The 27,000-nt window shown below is 37.0% G+C and overlaps 1 protein-coding gene across 3 annotated transcripts in view; it reads right to left on the bottom strand.

Annotated features, from left to right (window-relative positions):
• The window catches only part of MNAT1 (MNAT1 component of CDK activating kinase), a 236,485-nt gene extending 211,283 nt beyond the window's left edge, over positions 1–25,202 (bottom strand). For all 3 annotated transcript variants that reach the window (XR_010136982.1, XM_002824810.6, XM_063715586.1), the window contains exon 1: positions 24,989–25,202. Coding sequence is in view for 2 of the 3 variants with exons in the window: in XM_002824810.6 (XP_002824856.1) it covers positions 24,989–25,077 (89 nt within the window). In the remaining variant the exon portion in view is untranslated. The remainder of the gene's footprint in view (positions 1–24,988) is intronic.
• Between the last annotated feature and the right edge of the window lie 1,798 nt (positions 25,203–27,000).

Raw genomic sequence — 27,000 nt, 5'->3', positions numbered from 1 at the left:
AGCTCAAAATTTTTAACACAGTACTGTATGTCTTAGATTGCCTAGAGGTATAAGATTTTTATATTCAGTCTAACCATAAATAGAAGCCATCATCAATAATCTAGTCTGGTTAGGCCTCTGTTTTCCAATGATTATTTTAATCTTATGAAAGCTCTATTGTTTTTTAATTTTTCAAATATTTTTTGTGTGTGTTATATAGCTTTCTTGCCACTAGCTTCTCCAGCACTAGACATAGCATCAGACTGTTTAGTTATATTCCAAACTTTGTTTGTTTTTAATTTTTTTTTAATTATACTTTAAGTTCTGGGATACATGTGCAGAACATGCAGGTCTGTTACATAAGTATACACATGCCATGGTGGTTTGCTGCACCCATCAACCTGTCATCTACATCAGGTACTTCTCCTAATGCTATCCCCTCCCCTAGCCCCCAACCCACCAACAGGCCCCAGTGTGTGATGTTCCCCTCCCTGTGTCCATGTGTTCTCATTATTCAACTCCCACTTATGAGTGAGACATTTGTTTGAGATGGAGTCTCACTCTGTTGCCCAAGCAAGAGTGCAGTGGCACGATCTTGGCTCACTTGCCCAAGGTGGAGTGCAGTGGCACGATCTTGGCTCACTGCAACCTCCGCCTCCCAGGTTCAAGTGATTCTCATGTCTCAGCCTCCCAAGTAGCTGGGATTACAGGCATGCGCCACCAAGCCCAGCTAATTTTTGTATTTTTAGTAGAGACGGGGTTTCACCATGTTGGCTTGGCTGGTCTCAAACTTCTGACCTCAGGTGATCCACCCGCCTCGGCCTCCCAAAGTGCTGGGATTACAGGCATGAGCAACTGCGCCTGGCCTATATTCCAAACTCTGGTCACAACCTTCTGAACTACGAGCTCTCAGTCCCTCATTATACACACTGCCCCTTTGATCTCATCCAGATCTCCAATCCTTTATACTTCCTTTTTCTCCTAATTACAGCTTACTCCTACTCGCACTTCCTTTTATAATCAGGCCAGACTCCAAAGACCTATCATTTCAGCTACTACCATTTGCTAATTTATTTATTTGCCTATTTATTTACGTATACACATTCCTTGCCTTGTTCCAGAAGAGATTTCACTGAATCTTGAAAATTCCATTCTTCACCTGGGCATCAAAATCCAGAACGTGAGAATTATCTTAGACCGCTTCTTCTTACCCTCACAGCCACAGAACCACCAAATCCTCTCAATTTACCATCTAAATCTGTCTCAAATCTTCCCTACTTTCTTCAATTCAACTCTAATGCCTTAATGTCTTCTTCATACTTAAGGTAAAACAAGGGGCCAAAAGTATGGGTTCCAAACCCAAATAGCCCATTAACTTCTAGCTGTTTGTGATAAGCTTTAAGACAATTAGCTTCACTATCTGATAGACAAAAAGTTTCCTTAGCAAACAGTCACTGGTATTGCAGACACAAAATCATAAACAAGGGAAAAGAAAGAATGTACTGAAGAAAAATGGCATTGATCTTCCAGAAAAAGAAGGCTACACCAGTATTATGTATTTTAAGTACATAAGTATATAACCCTTTTTATTTTTGAGCTTCAACATTATTGCAGAAAATAACATGTACACATAAACTTTTCACTTTACATATATAAGTAGTTTAACAGATAGATCATACCATTAACAACTATTACATAACACTCTAAAAAGAGAACCATTAAGTCAGGCTTAACCACATTAAAAAGTGATCATTAAAAGACAGTACTGTGTATAGCTAGCAAAATCAACTATTTTCCATGCTAGGCAATAACTCAAGAATTACAAAATGTCACCAATACCTGCATTAAACATAAACCCAGACAGTAAACAATTGTCATTGAAAGATAAATCCATGTGACTATATCTCTGAAGCTTAAGCAAAACTAGTTTACATGAAGCAAAACAGTTTATTAAATAACCATATCTAAAGCAGCCCTTTGTTCTGACAATAAGTAATTTAATCATTTTTCCATTACTGTGGATCTAAAAGGTATGTTAAAATGTTATACTCTGCCAGGTGGATTAATATGGATTTATTAAACTATGTTTAGACTAACACTGCTTCCTGATCATTGTAGTTCCAAATTAAAGATAATGATATGTTTAGAGAAATAATTCTGCTCAATTATTACTCACCAAAAATTCTGAGTTTTCACTGCTTGATGACTTACACTAGAGTAGGAAGGCAGACGATACACACAACACATTCATAAACTGGGATTTAACCAAGTGAAAATTGAAGTGAAAGAGCATTACGGTCTCTAACCTTACTAAATTACAATGGAGTCCAATACATAAAATGCTTTAGTCAGGAAAAATTAGACAAGTCACTTAATCACTCTGTACCCTATTTTATTCATCTATAAAATAAGAATATGGACTAGATATTCTCTGAGATCTCTTCCAGCATAAAGAGCACATGAGTCAAAGGAATTATTATATGTACATATGCTGGAAAATAATAAACCACTCCACTTTAATTATTCATTTAAAATGATATAGGTTGTAGCTGTTGCATTTATTAAAAAGTCCTAACCAGCAATGCAGCAATGGCCATTTCATCTATAAATTAATTAAAGATAAGTGATAAAGATAAGTGTGATCATTTTGAACCTCAGTAAAAAATTTCCATTAGCACCAATGAAAATTGTGTAAATTAACTCCCTAGACATGACTTTTTTCTTAACTTCCCTAATTTAGTTTAACTGGAGAAAAAGCAGTATGAATCTGCAGTGTTTCAATGCTGAAACAGCTTTAAAAGAAAAATCTATTATTTTATCTATTAAAATTAAGAAGTTGTACTAGATGATTTATAAGGTTCCTTTTGGCTTTAAAGTCCATACATGATAACAAGCTATCTCTATACAACAACTGACAAACCAAACTGCAAACTGAGCTACAAGAAATTAAGTTTCTTTATTTTGTTTATATAAATTTACCACTGAGCTCAGTAAAAATTTCTGGCCAAGTGGTAGTCACAATTTAGTTTTTGGTTTAGCATACAGAAAAATCATAGAAAAATTACTGACAAAATACCATAATGTAAGGGAAGGAAAAAAAATAATATCATAATCATTTTACCACACAATGTCTTTTTTTTTTTTTTTTTGAGACAGAGTCTCGCTCTGTTGCCCAGAATGGAGTGCAGTGGTGTGATCTCCACTCACTGCAGCCTCCGCCTCCCAAGTTCAAGCGATTCTCCTGCCTCAGCCTCCCGGGTAGCTGGGATTACAGGCATCCACCACCATGCCTGGCTAATTTTTGTATTTTTAGTAGAGATGACGTTTCACCCTGTGGGCCAGGCTGGTCTTGAACTCCTAACCTCAGGTGATCCGCCTACCTCCAAAGTGCTGGGATTACAGGTGTGAGTCACTGTGCCTGGCCACAGTGTCTTTATATACTTCCCATCATTCACTCTCCTGATAATCTATTTGAAACCACCTATAATCCAGCCTAAGATACTACAGAAAAGAATTCACTAAAAATTTTTTCATGAAGCTGAGTCTTGCCCCGAAAGCAATAAATACATCAAATAATTCTATAGGGTTTTTTCCTCCTGAGATTTTGGGATGAGATTTCTAAACAAAGAGAGATGATTATGGTGTCCCAAACTTCAAGTCACTGACTCAAATCAAAGCAGCAATTTGCTGTGTTAAGAGAGCAGATGATTAATGTAATAGGAAAAGAAGGAAGAAACTTGAAGAAAAATAGAATCAGTAAAACATGGGAAAAAGAAAAAATGAATATCTGATTTTTTAATGTTGCAATGTATAAAGTACTAGAATTAGAACTTACCAGTTCACAGATCTAGATAGTTGGATCCCACTTACAGCTGGGACATTAATTTATATATGCTAAAAACTGTCAAACCACACAAAATAGGTTAAATAACTAAATAACACATTTAAACAAAACCATTATTTACAAAACAAGATATAAGAAAGGGAAAGCTGCTCATAACACATTTAATTAGTGTTACACTTGATAAGGAAAGAAACCTAATTACCAGGGCAAAAGATAAGATCATTCTGTAACTATGAATATGTTTGGCACATAGTCTTACCCAAATATTTGTTGAATAAAAGCAGCAGTGAAGACTGTAAAAGGCAAACATAACCTTAAAAAGAAACATGCAATAAGGGAAATATAACCTAAACAAAGAGAGTTGCAACTTTTTGAAAATATCTAAATTTAATAAGCATCAACATAAATTTTTCAGTGCTGTCATAGTTTAAGCTACTACCTTAGTGCTAAGGATTAAAAAATAAACAATTTGAAAACCTGAAAATTAGATAATCCCAAACTTTAAAAGTCCCTTTCCTCTCCTCAATTATTAAGGGCTCTCAGGTAAATTATAGTTTTCACTTAGAGAACACTGTTCAAAGAGTTCTTACTTGAAGGTTACTCTGAAATGTCTGTCTTAGTTAAAACTCAAATGTATTGTGGTATTGTGATTTAAGGGCCAAGTGAATATCAAATGATTGGTGACCCCAGATGACTATCTAAACTTGACTGTTCCTAGAATCTGGTATGTGGATAACCTTCTGCAACAGGGAATCCTTCCAACCCTAACTTAACTCAGTCTGTGGGCAAAAAAAGTACCACAAGCCAGTACACTTTGCTTCACATTCTAAATTAAATAAATAGATCATGACACACAATCCATGCCCAAAAACAAAGAAGTAAACACATTACATATTAATACATTTTCCAGAGGAGTTATTCATAAGCGTCTAGCAAGAAAAAAAGTACAATGGCCAAAAGAGTTGAGAAAAATTCATTTTCTTGCACCCAAAATGTGCAGAATCTTTGGTTTTTCTTTGTGATATTTTGGAGACCTTGCTAAAGCTGCTGTTGAATGAGAACACCTAGGCTACCATCATGAAAATCAATAATGCACCTGGTAAGAACACAAAAGCCTGACTCACCTGTGTGGAATCCATTATCCTTTGAAAAAGCCCAAGTCTGGTACCAGAGGGCACAATGTACTTTCTACCAGACAAGAGGAGAACGATTTTTCCTTGTCCTGCTTTCCAGCTGCCCAAAGAATAGATCTCATAGTAATTGTAATATGACTCTTTTACAGAAATAAGAGGTGGATAAAGTGCTTACAAACAATAGCTATTTCATACAATTGTATTTCTAAATGTTCTTTCAGACTTTTATTGCTCAGAAAGTTAAATAATGTTAAACGAAAACTTTAACCTGTGTGTTTGCTTAAAGCACAAACATTAAGAAAAAAAATGCTTTATGTCTGTATCCCTATAATCATATTGGAGACTTGCTGCTAAACACAAATATGAAAGGCAGTGAGGTGTTAATTGTAGCCCCAGTGAGTTAAAACTAATAGAGCCTTTATGAAATCCTGCATGTTACGCAAGTGTGGTGGGGGGAAGGCACTTTTATACACTGTTGCAGGGAATTAACCAGTGCACTTTAAAAAAAAATTAGAAAGAGCTATCAAAATTTTATATTTCTAAATTTCCATCAATAGAAGCAATATCCATATAAAGAAATATTACCTGCTAAAAAGGAGGTAAAGCGTATGCTGATACTCAAAATCTACCACTAACTGAAAAAAAAAGGTAAAGGTGTAGTATGATTCTATTTGTGCAAATTTCAAATAATATGACCATATCATTTCATTAATGCATAAATTTATATTGTCCACTTGGAATAGATATATTTAATTGCACCAAAACTGTTTGCAACTTTAATCTTTCACATTTCAGTTTCTCTCACTTCATATTCTCCCTACCCAATCTGGCTTCAATTTTCTACTACTTAAATAAATTCTAATCAGAAGACCTACTTCCATTTTATACTATGCTCTCTGGGCAGAACAGAACTCTAAATAAGTAAAAATTGTTCTTATAATTTAAAAAAATTTCTTTTAAATAATAGAATGATTATAAATATTTGACCTAAGGCTAGATATGATTTTATTAACTAATCAACCACTAGAGAAATAGTACGCATAAAGCAGTTTTACTTATAAGTCTAATTTCTTTAACTTAGGCCTAACTAACACTTACAAAGCAAAGATTTAAGTACAGTATAACTGCAATAAATAGTATGGCATATAGAAAGTTACTTTTTAAACAACAACAACAGGAAAATCTCCTTTTGAGAAGGTTATTGGTATACCTTCTATTCAAAGCATCAACAATTTCCAAGATTCATCAAACTGGTCAACTAAAGAATGCATCGCATGTTAATGATGGCTACTCATCAACTCCATGCTGATGAGAATATGGAGCCAAAATGTTACCAGATCTAGCAGTTTTTCAACAAAACTGAGAGATCCAAATTTTTACATGATGTCTCCTCATTTTTACATGTTGGCAACTAATTCATTTTTTGTTTTGTTTTAATTTAAATGCTATGCAAGCCAACACTCCAGGGCCAAACAAAATTAATTTCGCCCTCAGGTTTCAAGTTTCAATCTCTAGGAAAGGTGCTGGAAGCTGAGGAAAGAGAGAAGAAAGAAAAGTAAAATAGGCAGAGGCCAGAACAGAAAAACCTTTACATGATAAGCTAAGGAATTTGGATTTTTAGCATACATTACAGTAGCATTTTTCAGGCTTATTTTTTTTAATAACAGAACTCTTTCTTCACACTAAATGTTACCCAGAAACCTAATATGTAAACAGATAAATGGAGACTGCTCTAGTTTAAGGGATGACAATGAGCAGCTGCCTCGAACAATCAGAGTTTCAGTTTGAAATCTCTCAGGCAACACAGTTTGAAAATCACTGAACTACAGGATGATGTGGGGTCTGTGTGTCAGGGATTACATAAAGCCAGAGGAAAACATGGTGCGTCTTCCTAAAACATCAATTTTATGCAAAGGTTAGGGGTACAAGATAGAAAATTAGGAAGGCATATACTTTTTGTTTTAATACTAACAGAAAATATTAAAAAATTAAAATCTTACATGCATTTTTAAGGTCAACCAAAACTTCAAAGGGGCTTTCAAAGTGATACTTTTAGTTGCACCTCCAGACAAACTAGGGGTACAAATTTGTTTTCCTCCATTGTTAATGTTACTTTTTAAAATGTGAGAAGCATTGGTGGAAGACACAAGAAACCACCAAAGAAGTTTAAGCAGGAAGTATCATGGTTAAAAGGGGAAGACTATTTTTGTTTTGTTTTCTGAATTTGGGTTTTTTTTTTTTGGAGGGTTGGGAGGAGTGGGCAGTAGTAAGCAGTATCCATGTTAATTAAGCTTGAAGCAGTCCTCAGCGAGGAGACAGTTGAAATAGTCCAAGTGGACCAGGCAACGTGGCTCACACCTGTAATCCCAGCACTTTGGGAGGCTGCGGTGGGAGGCTCACTTGAGCCCAGGAGTTTGAGACCAACCTGGGCAACACAGTAAGACTCTGTCTCTACAAAAAGATAAATTAGCCAGGTGTAGTGGCACACACTTGTAGTTCCTGCTACTCAGGAGGCTGACATGAGAGGATTGCTTGAGCCCTGGAAGTCAAGGCTGCAAGAAGCCATGATCTTGCCACTGCACTCTCACCTGGGCAACAAAGCAAAATCCTACCTCAAAAAGAAAAAAAAAAAAAAGTCCAAGTAGAGATGAGGAAGACATAGACTACAAGGGGAATAGGATAAAATCTGTAATTTGGAAGTTATTAAGGAGACAGTTATGGGCACGACTTCGTAGTGCTTAGAAATAAGCCTAGTACATATAGTATGACCTCAGATTTCTTATTTGAATATCTGGTGTATTTGTTGGTCCCACTGCCCTCTACCATCTAAATTATGCTCATTAGATGGTTCCAACAACACTCATCATAACAATTATTGTAGTGTATTGTAACATTTTGTTTGTCTATCTTCCATACTTAGCTATGAGACCTCAGGGCAAAAATTACCTCTTATTCAACTTTGCATCATCAACTCCTTGTATACAGGAAGTCGTAAAATAAAAATTACAAAATAAGTAAAGCATCAGAATCAATACACTGCCAAGAGCAGAAAAAAACCTAAAAGCAAGGAAATGCATGAACAGTTTCTCCTATTTCCTATTCTACATATGTTCTAGTTGAGGACAAAGGGAATGTCTGTGACTTATCAGTATTTCTCAGACAAATGCCACAGGGGTAAAAATTTGGAAAGTATTAACTGAAACTAAATTGTAGTTTGTCTCCTATATTCTTCTGATGTAAACTAGGAGTAACATGAATGATATTCTAGGAAATCTTGCCCTAAAGCCCTAAGCTCATAGCTGCTGTTTGGTTCAAACGCTTAGGAACAGTCTATTAAAAATACTTTTGAAACCAAATATAACTTTATCAAACAAGACATTTCAATGTCTCAATTGATGACCAGAAAATGTCAAACATTCTAGCCTGTGTGTGTGTGTGTGTGTGGACAATAAAGAAAAAATGCACTAAAATACTGCAAAATCTGGAACTGCATTTAGATAAAATTTTCATAGTGGCTTGAATACAGTCTATATATTGATATAACTTGGAATTATCATCAAAAACTGAGGAAAGAGGTAAATAAGAGTAAGAAACTGTCAGATCAGTATGTATTTCCATCTCAAACACCAATCCCTCCAGATATCACAAAATAAATTACTCCCTATACCATTGGTTTTAAACAGGAAATTTTCAGCTTCTTAGAACTCTATGTTTTTGAACAACTTCTGCAGTACCAGACAATTGCATATGATTTCTTAAGACTAACAAGTCAAATAGCCTGTTCTCTCTCAGTGAAATTTGAGAGCCAGTCACTTTGGAACTCACAGCTGATGACATCTTAAAATCAAGTTCTAGTCCAGGTCAAATACACTAATGGTTTAATCAAGCCAAAAACTAAATTCAAGAGAAACTGTAGGCTACTACTTAAACTGGAAGTGAATATCCTGTTGTCATTTACCTCCAAATACAAGAAAGCATGATTGATTTTGCCCAAAAATACACAAGGGCATTTATACATTTTTAAAAGAAACTATATGGCATCAAAATAGACATGGCTCTATTTTGTAAAACACATTTCTGTATTAATAATTAAATCCCCAAACGACTACAGCTTTAGGCCACAGGTATATAGCCAGAAAGAGCACATGAATGACACCTTTGTGAGTCAAATGGTATCTTCCCAGTAACACTAAAACTTTATACTTGCTTTATTTTCATTTTAATTGATTTCCAGTTGGCAGAAGTTCCTACCACTTACATCAAGATTTTTCCATCCTCCAGCTTAACTGTTAAATGGTAAGCAATCCATAAGACACTGTGAAGTATAAAAATTTACTATTTTTAAAAATTCTTCCATGATCACACTTGAATATTCAGCCTCCTTAGTAACGGGAAAAGCACTTCTTAGCTCATATTCTATAAAAGTTCAGAATTTCATGTACAATAACACATGTTCCAAGAGTAACAAAACATTATCTGACAGTAACTTTTCCAGACAAGTGTAGCATACTCCAAAATGAAGAAGTTCTATTCTAAACTTTTTTCAATATAACTCTGTCTTTAATGCATGTGTTCAACAAATGTGTATGGTTGTTGTGTACTATCACTGAAATTTTCCTTAATGACATAGACAGCTCGTTATGAACAGAGGTTCCCACATTGTGCTATATATAAGTTAACAAAACTCAACCTTTCTTAACCCATAATCCATTAAATAGGCTATCAAATAATCTAAGCATCATAATGAAAGAAATAAAAAGTCTACTTTTCCCAAAAAAAGACAAGTATTTACGTTTCAGAAGCATTACACAATGGCATCACATCATGTGCATACTTACACAAATTCACTTATATATGTTCAGCAAAAAGAGACAGAGATACATTTTTAGAAAGCAGTCCCATTTCCCCAGCCTCTCCTCTCAGTGACTATCTCCACACCCCAGAGTAATCATAAAATGAGAGATGTCACTCTGCTGTTCCCTCTGCTGCACTCAGTTTCAATGCCTCTCCTAGGACAAGCATCTTATTGGACTATACATGACAGTGTTTAAACGTAAGTCTTTTCAACATAATGCCAAAACAAGAGCCAATTATTTCATCTGCTGTTCAGGTGAGGAATACTGATTTATTACTATGCTGGAGGGAAAACTGGCTGCACTAGGTTTAAGGAAAAATTATTTACCCCTATGGACAAGTTCTGATCCTTAATATTAAGGGTAATCGTCACTATATTTTCTGCTTTACATGACTTTAGAATACAAATTCCAGGCTGCGTGCACTGACTAGCCTATAATCCCAACACTTTGGGAGGATAAGGCAGGAGGATGGCTTGAACCTAAGAGTTCAAGACCAGTATGGACAACAAAGCCTGACCCTGTCTCTACAAAAAATAAAAAATTAGGCCAGGCACGGTGGCTCACGCCTGTAATACCAGCACTTTAGGGGGCCGAGGCGGGTGGATCATGAGGTCAGGAGATCAAGAACATCCTGGCCAACATGGTGAAACCTCATCTCCACTAAAAAAACAAAAATTAGCCGGGTGTGGTGGCACGTGCCAGCAGTCCCAGCTATTCTGGAGGCTGAGGCAGGAGAATCACTTGAACCTGGGAGGCAGAGGTTGCAGTGAGCTGAGATCACTTCACTGCACTCCAGCCTGGGCGTCTAAAAAAAAAAAAATTAGGTAGGCATGGTGGCACACACCTATAGTCCTAGCTATTTGAGAGGCTGAGGCAGAAGGGTTCCTGAGCCCAGAGGTTTGAAGTTACAGTGAGCCATGATCATGCCACTGCACTCCAGCCCAGGCAACAGAGTGAGATTTTGTCTCTGGAAAAAAAAAAAAATACATATATACAAATTCCACATAAGATTCAACTCCACTGTATTTCTTACTTACAGAAACAAATCTATTAACAAGGTAAAAGTATTTTTATAAAGAATTAGTTCCTCAAATTGCTATTTCATGCATTATAGAATGTAATCCAGACCTTAGTCAATGACAGGAAGCTTACAGGATTCTCACTAAAAACACTAAATTATTATCACATCTTACATGATATTAAAATGTTTACCTTTACAATACTACTAGATTCCCCCTTGATTACTTCTGAATAAAAGTAGTTTATATGCCTCTGAACAAAAGCCACTTCTCTCTCTAATGACAATGGCTTGTTGAACATGGGCCCTTAGAAATTTCTCCCTATTGCCGGGCGCAGTGGCTCACGCCTGTAATCCCAGCACTTTGGGAGGCCGAGGCGGGCAGATCACAAGGTCAGGAGATCAAGACCATCCTGGCTAACATGGTGAAACCCCGTCTCTACTAAAAATAAAAAAAAATCAGCCAGGTGTGGTGGCACGCGCCTGTAGTCCCAGCTACTCAGGAGGGCGAGACAGGAGAATCGCTTGAACCCGGGAGGTGGAGGTTGCAGTGAGCCAAGACCTGCCACTGCACTCCAACTCCAGCTTGGGCGACAGAGCGAGACTCGGTCTCAAAAAAAAAAAAAGAAAAAGAAATTTCTCCCTATTATTTAAAAAAAAAAAAAATCCCTAATATGTGTACAGCTTTTGGCAATGTGCCTTTTGTTTTAATAATGAAGGAATTCTATTAGTTATCTGTTGCTGCATAACAAAACACCAGCAAGCTTGACAGCTTGAAACAATAAACAATTTATTATCTCACAAAGTTTCTCAGTGTCAGGAATCCAGGAGCAGCTTATTTGTCAAGATATCAGCTGGGGCTGCAGTCATCTGAAGACAGGACTGGGACTGAAGACTAAGGTGGCTCACTCACTTGGCAGTTAGTAGAAGGTCTCAGTTCTTAACCACATGGAACTTCATAAGGCTGCTGACGACACATAAACTGTCTTTCATGACAGCAAGTTGCCCAAGAACATAGAGAGCAACCACATGGAAAGCCACAAAGTCTTTGTTAAAGACCTAGCCTTGGAAATGAGAAACTTCTACCATATTCGATTGGTTATACAAGCAACCCTGATACAATCAGGGAGAAACTAAGCAAGGACATAAAAAGTAGGAGACAAGAATCATTGGGAGCCCTCTTGGATTCAAGGTATTCCAGTGATAAACATACATATATGGTTGGTGTGGTTTTACATACGGCCACAAATTCTTTATACTTCTTTCATCAAAAGGTGAAGCCCAATTCCCCTTCCTCTGAATGTGAGCTGTATTTAGGACTCTGAACAAACAGAATGCAGCAGAAACGATGGTGCTGAATGATGTTCATGGAAGACATCGCGGCTTCTGTTTGTCTCTCTCTTGAATCATCCACCCGAGGAGAAGAAAGCTACTGTGTTGTGCGAACACTGAAGAAATCCTTAGGAGAGGCCCATGTGACAAAGAACTGACACCTCTAGCCAAAAAATAACAGTAAAGAACTGAGGACTCCTGACAAAAACCACAAGTGAGCTTAATACAGTCAGCCCTCCATATACATGGGGTTTTGCATACTGTGAATACTGTATTTTCGATCCTTATTTGTTTTGTTTTTTGAAATCCACATGTAAGTGGACACACACTTCAAACTCATGTTGTTTAACAGTCAACTGTTTATCCTCCAACTCCAGTCAAGCCTTCAAATGAATAGAGCCCCAGCTGAAACTTGATTGCAATCTCATGAGACACCCTGAGCCAAAACTACCCAGCTCAGCCATACCCAAATTCCTGACGCACAAGAACCGTGAGAAAATAAATGTTTGTTATTTTAAGCCATTTACTTTTAGGATAATTTGTTAGACAGCAATAAATAACTAGTGCAAGCCGGGTGTGGTAGCTCACGCCTGTAATCCCTGCACTCTGGGAGGCCGAGGTGGGTGGGTCACCTGAGGTCAGGAGTTCAAGACTAGCCTGGCCAACATGGCAAAACCCTGTCTCTACTAAAAATACAAAAATTAGTCAGGCATGGTGGTGCACACCTGTAATCCCAGCTACTCAGGAAGCTGAGGCAGGAGAACTGCTCTAACCCAGGAGGCGGAGGTTGCAGTGAGCCAAGATCGCACCACTGCACTCCAGCCTGGGCGACAGAGTGAGACTCCATCTCAAAAAAAAATAATAATAATAACTAGTGCAATGGTACAGTAATATGAAATTGCTTACAAAATTAGTTACTGAGTCAAAACTTAAAACAGCATTCTCCAAAGTGTTTTTTGTTTGTTTGCTTTGAGACAGAGCCTCACTCTGTCACCCAGGCTGCAATATAGTGGCACACTCATAGCTCACTGCAGCCTTGACCTCCTGGGCTCAAGCAATCCTCCTACCCCAGCCTCCAGAGCAGCTGAGACTACAGAGCACACACACACACAAATAAGAAGATAAAAATTTAAAGAACTCCTCTGTGAAAGTATTATGTACAATTTTTTTCTTTTGTCAAAAACATTTTTTAATATTATCTTGTGGCATCTTTTCAATAAAACATAATAGACATCCTTAAAATAAGTCTATTTTAAAATAAATTTTTTTAAAAATGCAAATATTAAAAATTATACTCCTAATCCCAAACAATATAGAAATAGATCCTTAACTGGTCCTCACTTATGCTCCAATAGATCTCAAAAATATAGCATCTGGCATGTCATACTTCATAAATCCTATCACTTTTGAAAGTTTTTTGTCCCATATCTTCTATTCCAAATCCATTCTAGATCAGTAGCAAGAAATAAGATCAAATAAAACAACATATTTTGGTAACATTATCTGAAACAGTACCAAAATATGATGATTTCTTTAGAAACATGTCAGTTAACACCAGGAAGTAAACACAGTAGAACTATTTATAAAGAAATTATATTTAATATTGGTAAATTTCAAGATATTTGTATTTTAATGAGATGAATTGTTTGTAAGTAAACCAGTTAGCGCTAGATGCAGTTTGCTTCAGTTACCTGAAATTAGAACAGCAAGTTCATTAAATATATATAAATCAGTGGTGCAGAGGCACTGCACCATATTGATGGAGGCTTCATTAATTTTCAATGATATAACCACTATCATATTTGTGTTCTAAAAAAAAAACTGAGTGAGGTATACAATCACTTATCCTCATCTCAAAATTCTTTTTTTTTTTTTTTTTACATATTCCAACTTAGTAAATGAAAAGAAAACCTAACACTCCAAACATTTCTGATAAAGTCTGTTAAATTTTACATTTTCTTATCTTTTTGTAGAGAATATATATGTTTGTACATGTAAATAATGTATATGTCTTTAAAAATATGAAAAATAAAAATACTATAAAATAAGTTATCATACAAATCATTTCATTGCATCAACAATACAATTCATTTAGGCTTCCTAGTTGACATCTGAGTATACCTCAAAAACCAAATACTATGTCATTGCTTATATATCATCAATAAAAAATAAAGATGTGGCAAATACAGTATCAGGAAAAATATCATTATTGAATATTTAAAGATGCTTTTTATCGTAAGCTAGCACCCTAGAAAATAAAATATAAAGAGAAAATTGTTCTAAGTAGATCAAAATGATTTTTAATATTGTAGTTTTTTCATCTTATGCATGAGTCTGAGTTACAATCCAGTTGCATTACAGTAAAAAAAAATTTATTTACCCAACAGGTAATTAAAATTTAATTGAAAATTAATTTTGAAATTTAATTTCTGACTGGGATTTACACACAAAAAAAGAGACTGGAGCTGTCCAAGTGGGCTATGCAACCACATATCCTTTCTTAGGCTTCAGTTTCCCCATTTGATTAAAAAAAAAAAAAAAAAAAAAAGAAGGTGGAAAGAGACACAAAACACAACTAGAAAGATGTTTGTTAAACTACTTCCAAATTTAAATTAACTAAGTATGTCAACTTCCTATCAATCCTTTTAATAAAACAAATAGCATTTTGTAAGCTGTACTTTTGCACAAACTTTCATACTAAGCCTGAGAGCCAAATCAGACATCACATTCCACTTTCCTAAAGGGGCTAATATTTAGATAATTTCTCTTCAGTGGCTGCTTTAGACAAAACCATTTCCATATTTGGAACCACGTACAACATTTGTATATTTGGTATCATCCAAACATTTTTGTTCCCTTGATACTAACTTTGCAAAACCTGTACCCAACCAACCAAAATGATTTGCTTCCCCAAAAGGACCTTTTCCTAAATCAGAAGAACAGCTAAAATTAGGCTGCAAGATTTCAGGTTTATGTTTCTTTAGCAAATAGTAATTTTTTTAAAAAATAGCTTATTTAACAGTAAAGCCCACTTTCACATCTTAACTACAAAGAATATTTTTATAACTATAAACTTTCCTTTTCTTCTTTGTTTAAAAAAAAAAAAAGGCTGGGCGCGGTGGCTCACGCCTGTAATCCCAGCACTTTGGGAGGCCGAGGCAAGCGGATCACGAGGTCAGGAGACCGAGACGATCCTGGCTAACATGGTGAAACCCTATCTCTACTAATAAAATACAAAAAAGATTGGCCGGGCGTGGTGGCAGACGCCTGTAGTCCCAGCTACACGGGAGGCTGAGGCAGGATAATGCCGTGAACCCGGGAGGCGAAGCTTGCAGTGAGCCGAGATCGCGCCACTGCACTCCAGCCTGGGAAACAGAACGAGATTCCGTCTCAAAAAAGAAAAAGAAAGAAAAACGAATTTATTTTTAATGACTCAAAAGAAGAACTAAGACACTATAAAAGTAATGGGGGCAGAAACCATGTCTGCCACATTCACTGTTGTTTCCCCAGATCTGTGTTTTCAACCCTCTTAGACCACAAAATTTACCTAGATAGGTAGTATAAAATACTGGTGCCCACCTCGAAAGACTATAGTAGGGCCCAGAAATCTGTATTTTAAAGAAGCACCCCAGATGATTCTTAGGATGAGGTAAGTTTTGGAATCACTGGCCTGGAAAATTTATTGAGTGTCTGAGAAAGACTGCAAATACATTTATTAGTAAACAACAACAACTAGTAAATTACTGTTGTCTTATTTTTTTCTTTGAAAATAGGCTTAACACATTTGAAACCTGAAGAAAACCATTAAAATCTCATTTAATTTTCACTCAATTATTCTCATTCTATTTGCTGTCTCAGGAACAAGTTGCTAAGTAAACTGAAAATAAATTGCCAAAAGATTCCAGAAACTTAAGCTGAAAAACTATATATTTTTTGCACATAGAATACTGAAAATAACTCTTTATAGATTATAGAGTAAATTTACTTGAATTCATAGATTTACTTGAATTCTTAAATTTACTCGAACTGTGCCTCATCTAATCTTCATAGTAATTGTAAGGTATCACTACTAGTGAACTCTTGTACAGATGAGAAAAAGTTTTAATAAGAATCACTAATTTTCCCTAAATCTCATAACTAATAATAAGTAGCGAACCTAGGATTCCAACCCAGGCAATCATACTATCAGTATATATTTGTTAGACATAATATTTTTATGCCCACGGCAGAAAAAAAGCAATGAGAAAAAATTAATTCCATTTCTATTTCTATTTGTATCCCTAAAGGAAACTAATGAACTACTACTTTAGATCCTTACAGAATAAAATAACTTGCATTTTAACAAATAAGTTTGAACGTCCAATAGATAGCTTCACCTGTTTGACTCTTGGAATACAAGTTTGAGAACATAACTTCCATGGAAAGAGAATGTTCACAAAGCCAAAGATGCTATGAAACTTTCTGATACCTGTAGGTAGAAATCTGGATAGATTTTCTCCAAAATTCAGAACTATATATAGTCATGCACTACACAAGGACATTTTGGTCAAAGACAGACCACATATACAATGATGTCTGTTCCTTAAGATTATAATACAGCTGAAAAATTCCTATTACCTAATGACTTCGTAGCCATCCTAACATCTTAGCATAACACATTACTCACCTTTTTGTGGTGATACTGGGGTAAACAAACCTACTGCACCACCAGTCGTATGAAAATATAGCATATGCAATTATGCACAGTGCATAATAGTTAATAATGATAATAAACGACTATGATACTGGTTTATGTATTTACTATACTATGACTTCTTGTTATTTTATAGTGTACTCCTTCTACTAATAAAAAAAAGTTAATTGTGAAACAGCCTCAGCAGATCATTCAGGAAGTATTCTAGAAGGCATTGTTATCACGGGAGATGACAACTTCATGCATGTTATTGCTCTCGAAGACTTTCCAATGGGAAAAAACGTGGAGAGGGAAGGCAGTGATACTGATGATCCTGACCCTGTGTAGGTCTAGGCTAATGTATGTGCTAATGTGTATGTTTGTACCTTCATTTTCAATGAAAAAGCTTAAAAAGTAAAAACAAAAATAGGGCCACGTGTAGTGGCTCACGCCTGCAATCCCAGCACTTTGGGAGGCCAAGGTGAGAGGATCACTTGAGCCCAGGAGTTCAAGACCAGCCTGAGCAACATAATGACACCTCATCCCTACTAAAAATCAAAAAACTAACTGGGCACAGTGGCGCCAACCTGGAGTCACAGCTATTCAGAAGGCTACAGCAGAAGGATTGCTTAAGCCAGGGATGCCAAGACTGCAGTGAGCCATGATCATGCCCCTGCACTCCAGCCTGGGTGACAGAGCGAGACCCTGTCTCAAAAAAAAGGAAAACGTAAATTTAAAATATTTTCTTCCTTTTTTTTTTTTTTTTCCTGAGACAGAGCCTCGCTCTGTTGCCCAGGCTGGAGTGCAGTAGCGCAATCTCAGCTCACTGCAACCTCTGCCTCCCAGGTTCAAGCGATTCTCCTGCCTCAGCCTCCCAAGTAGCTGGGACTACAGGTGCGTGCCACCACACACGGCTAATTTTTGGTATTTTCAGTAGAGACGGTGTTTCACTGTGTTAGCCAAGATGGTCTCAATCTCCTGACCTCGTGATCCGCCCGCCTCAGCTTCCCAAAGTGCTAGGATTACAGGTGTGAGCCACCACGCCTGGCCTTAAAATGTTTTCAATAGAAAAAAAGCTTAAGTCTTACAGAATAAGGACATAAATAAAATATTTTTGTATAGCTGCATAATTTGTGTTTTAAGCAGATATTACAAAACAGTCAAAAAGTTCAAAAGAAAATAAAAATTTATAAAGTAAAATTGTTACCATAAGCTGGGGTTTATTATTGAAGAAAGAAAATTTTTTTATAAATTTAGTGTAGCCTAAGTGTACAGGGCTTATAATGTCTACGGTAGTGTATAGTAATATCCTAGGCCTTAACATTACTCACCACTTACTCACTGACTCACCCAGAACAACTTCCAGTCCCGCAAACTCCTTTCAGGGTAACTGCCCTATATAGGCGTATCATTTTTTATCCTTTTTTACTGTAACTTTTCTATGTTTATATATGATTAGATACACAAAAACTTACCATTGTGTTACAACTGCCTACAATATTTAGTACAGTAACATGCTATACAGACCTGTAGCCTAGGAGCAATAAGCTACACCATATAGCTTAGGTATATAATAGACTATACCAGGTACTATACCATAAGCACACTGTATGATGTTCACACAGTAAAACTGCCTAACATGAGTTTCTCAGAATGGATACTCATCATTAAGACATAATTTTGGGCAGGGCGCAGTGGCTCACGCCTGTAATCCCAGCACTTTGGGAGGCCGGGGCGGGCAGATCACAAGGTCAGGAGATCAAGACCATCCTGGCTAACATGGTGAAACTCCATCTCTACTAAAAATACAAAAAATTAGCCAGGCATGGTGGCGGGAACCTGTAGTCTAGCTACTCAGGAGGCTGAGGCAGGAGAATGGCGTGAACCTGGGAGGCGGAGCTTGCCGTGAGCTGAGATCGCGCCACTGCACTCCAGCCTGGGCAACAGAGCGAGATTCCGTCTCAAAAAATAAAAATAATAAATAAATAAATAAGCCAGGTGTGGTGCCATGCACCTGTAGTCCTAGCTACTCAAAAGGCTGAGGCAGGAGGATCATTTGAGCCCAGGAGTTTATGATTGTGCCACTGATATCACATGGCTTAAAAAATTTTTTTAAAGTAAATGAATGGAAAAATGCATACTATCAAATAGTAGGCACAAGAAAGCTGACAGTGCCAAATTATTATCAGACAGAATCTTCAGGAAAAAGCGTATTACAAGAGACAAAGAAGGCCCATTTCATAATGATAAAAGGAGAAATGTATTAGGAAGGCATAACAATCCCAAATATGTACCTAACAAGAGAGTTCCAAAATGCATAAAGTATGACAAAACTTACAAGAAAAACTGACAAATCTATAATCATAGTGGAGTAATTCATAAGATGAGTAGATAAAATAAATTAATAAAGATACAGAAGATCTATCTGGGAATGCTATCAACCAAGATGGGTATGGTTGTATGTACCACGTTTATAACTTATACTACACTACACCCAACAACCATAGAATGTATATTCCTTTCAAATGTACAATGATTGTTCACAAAGACAGGCCATATGCTAGACCATAAGTAAGATTTCAGAAAACTTCAAAAGGCTGAAATTTTATAGAGTATGTCGTCTTATCACAACAGAAAATTCTAAATTAATATATCTAGAATGTTCCTTTTCTAAATCTTCCACCTAAAATAAGTGCCTTTTCCTAATTTTCTACCCAGAGGGGGCTCTGTTTCCCAATTTGCACAAAGGTACTGAATAAGATCAGTCTATTAAATGAGTTAACACCACTTATTATTCTTATCAACAAATAAATTCAAACTTAATCTGATAAAACTTTTAAACATAACTAACAATTTAGAGGAAATACTGAGAACAGAAGAACATATTTAACAATATCACAGAGATGCAATAAGCAAAATTCAGACTCCTCAGGATAAACTATCCAGTAACATCAGTAAATGAGAGAGAAATAGGAAAACAGAAAAAAAAAAAAGGGAAAAAAAGAAAGAGAAAGATGTTAAGTAACTATCACAAAACATTGCCTTTATATGTCAAGATGGTAGGTACTTGATTTTGCTTATCTTGTACTTTGCATCTTGTGCGTGATGAAAGAAGTAGATTTAGCATGTAAAATTTCCAGAGACAGGTTTTACCAAGAATGGTTGGGATAGAAATTAATTTTTTTTTTAAGATGGAGTCTTGCTCTGTAGCCTAGGCTGGAGTACAATGGTGTGATCTCGGCTCACTGCAACCTCTGCCTCCCAGGTTCAAGTGATTCTCCTGCCTTAGCCTCCCAAGTACCTGGGATTACAGGCCCATGCCACCACACCCAGCTAATTTTTGTATTTTTAGTAGAGACGGGGTTTCACTATGTTGGCCAGGATGGTCTCGAACTCCTGACCTCAGGTGATCCACCCGCCTCAGCCTCCCAAAGTGCTGGGATTACAGGCGTAAGCCACTGCACCCAGACAGAAATTAAATTATTAAAGGCTGTAGTTAAATGAGAATTAGATACCCCTGCCTCCATCTAATTCTATATGCCTTCAGAATGGAAGGCCCATTTCTTGAAATAGGTGGCCTGATAAAGAAAAAAAATTACTATTTTCTGTAATTGAGACAATGTTCACCCTTGAACAGAAAAAATTAAAAAAAGAACATGAAATCCAATCTTCTTCTATATGCATACAATCAATTCATTTGTGCATTTGCTAGATTAAATTGATAAGTAGCGAAATATGTTTCTTCAATTGCTAGCAGCTAAGAGAGAAAGGTATTTAATAATGTTTCACCTCTTTTCTCTCCTCTCTGCTCCTGTATTTTCTCCCATAAGTAAAACTCCTAGTTAATTTTTCCATAACCCTATAGTTCCTCTTTTATGAAGCACTACTCCTACTCACTTTATCACTTGCCTCCAAAAAGTCTTTGCTACTTGAGGACATGAAAAAAATAATAATAATAAAATCCTGCGGAAGCCAGCCTTCGAGATAGCCCAATGATATTGACACTCTTGGTATTCACACTCTTGTGTGTTCTCTCCCACATTATAACACTACAAAACACCAGAGGTGATGGTATATCACTTCTATCATTAGGTTTTAAAAGGCTCTGCAGCTTCCAGTTCCCTTCCTCCCTCCCTTTCTCTCTTCTCCCCTCTATCTCCCCAATCTTCCTCACCTCTGCTCATATCACTAGTTCTGGGAGAAGCCATGTCATAAGTAGCCCAATGGAAGAGTCCATGGGGAGGAACTGAAGCCTCCTGACAAGAGCCACATGAGTGACCTTGGAAACAGATACTCCAGGCCCAGTCAAAGCTAGACTGCAGTCCTAGCCAACAACTTGACTACAACATCATAAGACTGAGCCAGAATCACTCAGCAAAATAATACCTGCTCCTCTCAGACTAACAAGCATATTATAAAAATGCCTATATTCAATCCCATGAAATATATGCCATAAAAACTCAACAAACTATCAAAAAAATTTTCATTAACAGCCAAAATGAGGCTGGGCATGGTGGCTCACGCCTGTAATCTCAGCACTTTGGGAGACCATGGCGGGTGGATCACCTGAGGTTGGGAGTTCAAGACCAGCCTGACCAACATGGAGAAATCCCATCTCTACTAAAACTACAAAATTAGCCAGACGTAGTGGCGCACGTCTGTAATCCCAGCTACTCGGAAGGCTGAGACAGGAGACCTGCTTGAACCTGGTAGGCGGAGGTTGTGGTGAGCTATCATGCCATTGCACTCCAGCCTGGGCAACAAGAGCAAAACTCCATCTCAGGCCGGGCGCAGTGGCTCACACCTGTAATCCCAGCACTTTGGGAGGATCGAGGCGGCTAGATCACGAAGTCAGTAGTTCGAGACCAGCCTGGCCAACATAGTGAAACCCCGTCTCTACTAAAAATACAAAAATTAGCCGGGCATGGTGGCATGCGACTGTAGTCCCAGCTACTCAGGAGTCTGAGGCAGGAGAATCACTTGAACCTGGGAGGTGGAGGCTGCAGTGAGCCGAGATCAAGCCACTGCACTCCAGCTTGGGTGACAGAGCAAGACTTCGTCTCAAAAAAAAAAAAAATCCAAGATGTTTTTCTTATCAGAAAAGCATGTGATAAGATGCTTTTAAACATCTTTAAAAATGCAAGATTTTAAAAAATAATATTAGCCAATATAGGCAAAGTTGTGTGGCAATAGGAATCTCCATACAGTTGTTGGGAACATAATTGACAAGATCTTTTTTTTTTTTTTTTAAGATAGGGTTTCCCTATGTTGTCCAAGTTGGTCTCGAATCCTCCCTCCTCAGCCTCCCAAGTAGCTAGGATTACAGGTAGGCACAGCCATGCCTGTCTTGACATAATCTTTTTTGAGAACAACTGGGCCATATTTATCAAATTTAAAAGCCACAAACTCTGACCCAATAATTCCACTGCTGGACATTACCTTGTGATTTTTACCTGTTATATCTTATGATACACTGGCCTAAGTGCTCAAAGACATATATGTACATATATATGCATATTTATGGATGTTTACTCCAAGGAAAAACTGGATAATTAAACAAATATTAATTTTAAAAATTGAGGTAAATAAATTATATTTGAACAATGGACTACTATCAAATTGTTAAAAGAGGAAAACATATGCATATTGATCTAGAGAGATTATCCAATATACATAATGAAAAAAGCAAGGAAATATATACATATATACACACATATATATGTTTATGCTATATTCCTGTTTATGCTAAAGGAAGAAAAAGTTTTCTACCCAAACACACCCATGTTTGTATATGCATAGAAAATATCTGAAAATATACACAAACAACCTAAAAGTTATCACCTCTGGAGAAGTGAGCCACAAAAATTTTTACCTTTCACTTAATAACTTACGTTGCTTTTATTATTAATAGCGTATATATAATTTTAAATTTTTAAAATGATTGCCAAAAAAATCAGTGAGTTCTCTCCTCCATTCAGAAACAGCAGTGTATTAGCCTAGATTAAAGTACTTCTTTAAAAGGATGATTAATTAGACAACATGGTAAAGAGTTCATATTAAGAAAATTACAACAGAGTCCTTACAATTAAAGCTGTATTTTCACATTTTATAGTGTACTGAAATCATTTAAAGCTAATCCTTATTGTGCAAGTATTTCATAGCAGGCCAAATAAGTCCTGTTTTAATTTTATTTCTGCTTATCACCCATGCCACACAAAGAATAATAATAATAAAATAGCCAATATATAGTAAACAAATATTATGTGACAGAAACTCTACTAAATATCTCTAAATATTTTCCATATATTATTTAATACTTAAGGAGCGTGATACAAGCAGCACTATTTTCTCTATTGTACCAACAAGAAGAACGGCTAACAAAGAGTTAGTCATTTGCCTAAGGCCACAGAGCCACTAAGAGTAAAGAATGTGAAATCAGACAGGCTCATTCCAAAGCTTGTTCTCTCAGCCAATACGCTACAGCTTTTCACTCATTTTGTTCACATTTCAAGTCAAAAAAGGACTGTAAAATGTAGCCTGATATCTAACAGGTTAGCAAATTAACCACACTAAATGCAACACCAGAATGAATTAGACGAAAGTCTTAACTCTTAGACCTTAACAAAAAGGGCTGAGGATACAACAAAAGCAATTTAAATTAAAATAAATATTTTATAATTGCCTAATTAAAATGCCATTTATGTTACTGAAATCGTATAATCTTCCTGAATGGCTAATTGCTGCTAGGCCAGAAAATTACATTTAGCATCCTTCTGGTAAATTACATTTAGTTAGTATCCTTCCCAAAAAAAAGCAAACTCTTTCCTGTTCCACCATAACAAACCTGATAAAGAAAAATGGAGAGAAATTGAACGAAATCTCTCTAAAAACAGTCTATCTACAGTGTTTTTCCATGTAGAATTCCCTTTTCCATGCATTCTTCTTGATTACTTTTACCTTACTTCTACTCTTAAATCATTCAATCACAGCTCTACTATACTTCTTTGCAGAGTAAAGCAAAGGAAAATAAAGATCAATTAGAAAAGTTAAGTAAGCTAATAAATCCCATATAATAATTATAGCTACAGCTAATCATGCAATTTATGCTTACCTAAAGACCCTGTCATTGCTCTACATTTTTGTTAGCACTTGGGGGTTGGGAGGAGACCTTGTCTACACACTGTAGATTATCCATTATTTTTTGCCTCCAATAAACCTGAAAGAAACTACAGGAATATATGCTCACCATTATATGGCACCTTTTTATCCCAAAGTGCTTTCTAGAACCACCTTCACTAAACCACATCTGACAAGAAATCTGGTAAGAAACACTTTGACCAATCCCTGTTTCAAAATACACAAACTCAACCTCCCCCCTTCTGCCCCCTTCCCCTGAAAATGGGCGTTCTAAAGTCAGACTTCCTGGGTTCCAATTCTTTCAAGGCCCACTTAATAAGGGACCTTGAGCAGTCTCGATTTCCTTCCCTGTGAAATGGAAATACCAGTACCTACTTCATGGGACTGTTGTAGGAATGAACTGAGATAATTCATGGTAAGGCGCTTAGAACACTGTCTGGCACAAAATGTGCACTCAAATGCCAGCCATAATTATATCTTCAAAATTAATTACCTAGAGTCCGGGTTTTCTTCATTTTAGTGATGGGAGTCTACCCGAACTCCATCAGCATAAGTGGGCATACACACAGGGTTTTTAAATTAACTCATACAATAAATAGCAGCAGTATATACTCAAGCAAATTTTAAGTTTTCATAGCACTTTCGCACTTTTTCAATAAAAACATTTCATATGAAATAAACACTCCAATCCCCCACGCTTTTAATCAGCGATGTCCAGAGCCCAGAAAACAACACAAAGCCTGGAAATACAGTCGGGATACTCATTGGCTATGTAGGGGGGAACCTGACAAACTGCTGGATGCCACACTGAGAACCCGCAGTTCAAAGCAGGCCAGAGCCGCTCGGGGCTAGCGCCTACGGTCCATTTAAAGTCACAGCACCTTCTTTTCCCATTTTCCTCCCCAGTGTTGAAACTAACAACGCCCTTTGCTCCCAAGACGAGGCCTAGCATCTCCCGGCCCTCTCCTCCCACCCAGCGCGTCTCTCCCCCAAGGAATCCACTGCCGCCCAACTCACAGCGTGTGTCCGCACACATTCACCATCAGCTTCAAGGAGGGGTTCCGATATTTGGTGGTCTTACACCGAGGGCAACCCTGATCGTCCATGGCGGTTTCCCTCCTACAGACTCTCCCAGGCGCCTGCTTCAGCCAGAGCCACCTACAAGCCCCCTCAGACGCGACCAAGCAGGTTCCTACCAACAGGCGCTTGGCAGAGACGGTCCCTTCGCGAAACAGCACCGGCAAGGGGCAAGGCGCTGCAACACAAACGTTCCGGCAGTCAGTTCCCCGGTCTTGCATCTAGGGCTTGGTCTTAGCCTTCCATAAAGCAACTTAATACCTTGAATTCGACAGGGGAACTTTCAAAATGGCAAATTATGCAAAGCCTTATCTCCACGCACCCAGTTGCATTTTTCAAGGTACTGTGTCACAATTAGGAAGATAAATTCCATCTTGTTCTGTCTGGAAACATTCCCATGATTTCAAAGATTCATGAGCGGTGTACTTACTTTCTTTAGGACCATTTAATAGCCTGTGTTTTATACTTCTTTATAATTGCATAGTCATGTCAGCTCAGCTGATAATATGCATTCGCAGATACAAAATATGAAAAAGCTATCTACTCCCCCATCAGACAGTATTTATTTCCCCAAATACCTAGGAAAAAATCATGTAAGTATACATACAGAAAAATTTAGTTCAGCAATTCCAAGATCTGATAGCCTGAATATCTTTGTAAATTGTAAACCATGTTCATCACATTTATCAAGAAGGCAAATTGAAGTCTGTAAACAGCTCTATTAAATAATAAACTTTCCCACTGTAAAGGACACATCTTATTCATCTCCAAAATAAAGATTTCTTGATACTTAATGAGTAAGTAGACTAAGTGAAGAATTAATGAATGACTATCAAACAATAGTGTAATGTGAAAGTTTTTAGTGTCAAACATTTTTTGTAACCACCTTCATCTGACCCAAACTCCATCAGAAGGGAACATGCAAACAAGATTTTTCAAATAATCTGATACAATGAGTATAAGCTATAAACACTTATAGTAATTTTAACTCATCATAGAACTTGTGTTCTTTCCAATAAAAACATAAAAAGGAACATTCCAATTCACATTTTTAAACAGTGAACCTGGTAGGCAACACAAAACCCAAAAATACAGTTGGGATTTCCATGGGTATAGAGAGGGACGCTGACAAACAGCTGGATACCACACCCAGGAACCAGCAGATCAAAGCAGGCTATGACAGAGCTTTACATTAGTATGAAGACATCAAGGATTCATCTAATAAATAAACCATATCATCTCTTTGATCATAATATTATTCCTCAACAGGAGTTAACCAAACATAAACTTACTAAAATAGGTAACACCAAATACTATGCTACTATGCTGACCCGGAGGCTTATTATGCTGCTGCTATTGTCTTATTGAAAGACCACATCCAGACCAGTTACATGATTCAGAGTGAAGCTCTTCAAGAACAAAGGCAACTCTAGTACTTTATATTTTGGACCATTTAATAGCCTGTGCTTTATACTTCTTTATAACTGCATAGTCATGTAAGCTCAGCTGATAACATACAAGAAACTTCTAGTGAAAGAATGAATATGTCATATGTGCAAATAAAATTTTTAGCCGATACTACATTGAGGTCATCCACTCAGATGGCATTACAAGTTTATTGCCACTAGGACAATTTTTGTTTGTTTGTTTGTTTGTTTTGAAACAGAATCTCCTTCTGTTGCCCAGGCTGGAGTGCAGTGGCCCAATCATAATTCATTGCAGCCTTGAACTCCTGGGCTCAAGTCATCCTCCCACCACAGCCTTCTAAGTAGCTGGGACCTCAGGCGCTAGCCACCAGTCCCAGCTAATTTTTTATTTTATTTTTTTAAGAAATGGGATCTCACTATGTTGCCCAGGCTGGTCTTGAATTCCTGGGCTCAAGCAATCCTCCTACCTCAGGCTCCCAAAGTGCTGGGATTACAGGCATGAGCCTGTAATGATGCCCAGCTATC

The sequence above is a fragment of the Pongo abelii genome, chromosome 15, assembly GCF_028885655.2.
Source record: "Pongo abelii isolate AG06213 chromosome 15, NHGRI_mPonAbe1-v2.0_pri, whole genome shotgun sequence".
Lineage (NCBI taxonomy): Eukaryota > Metazoa > Chordata > Mammalia > Primates > Hominidae > Pongo > Pongo abelii.
This window is presented reverse-complemented; position numbering and strand designations above follow the sequence as displayed.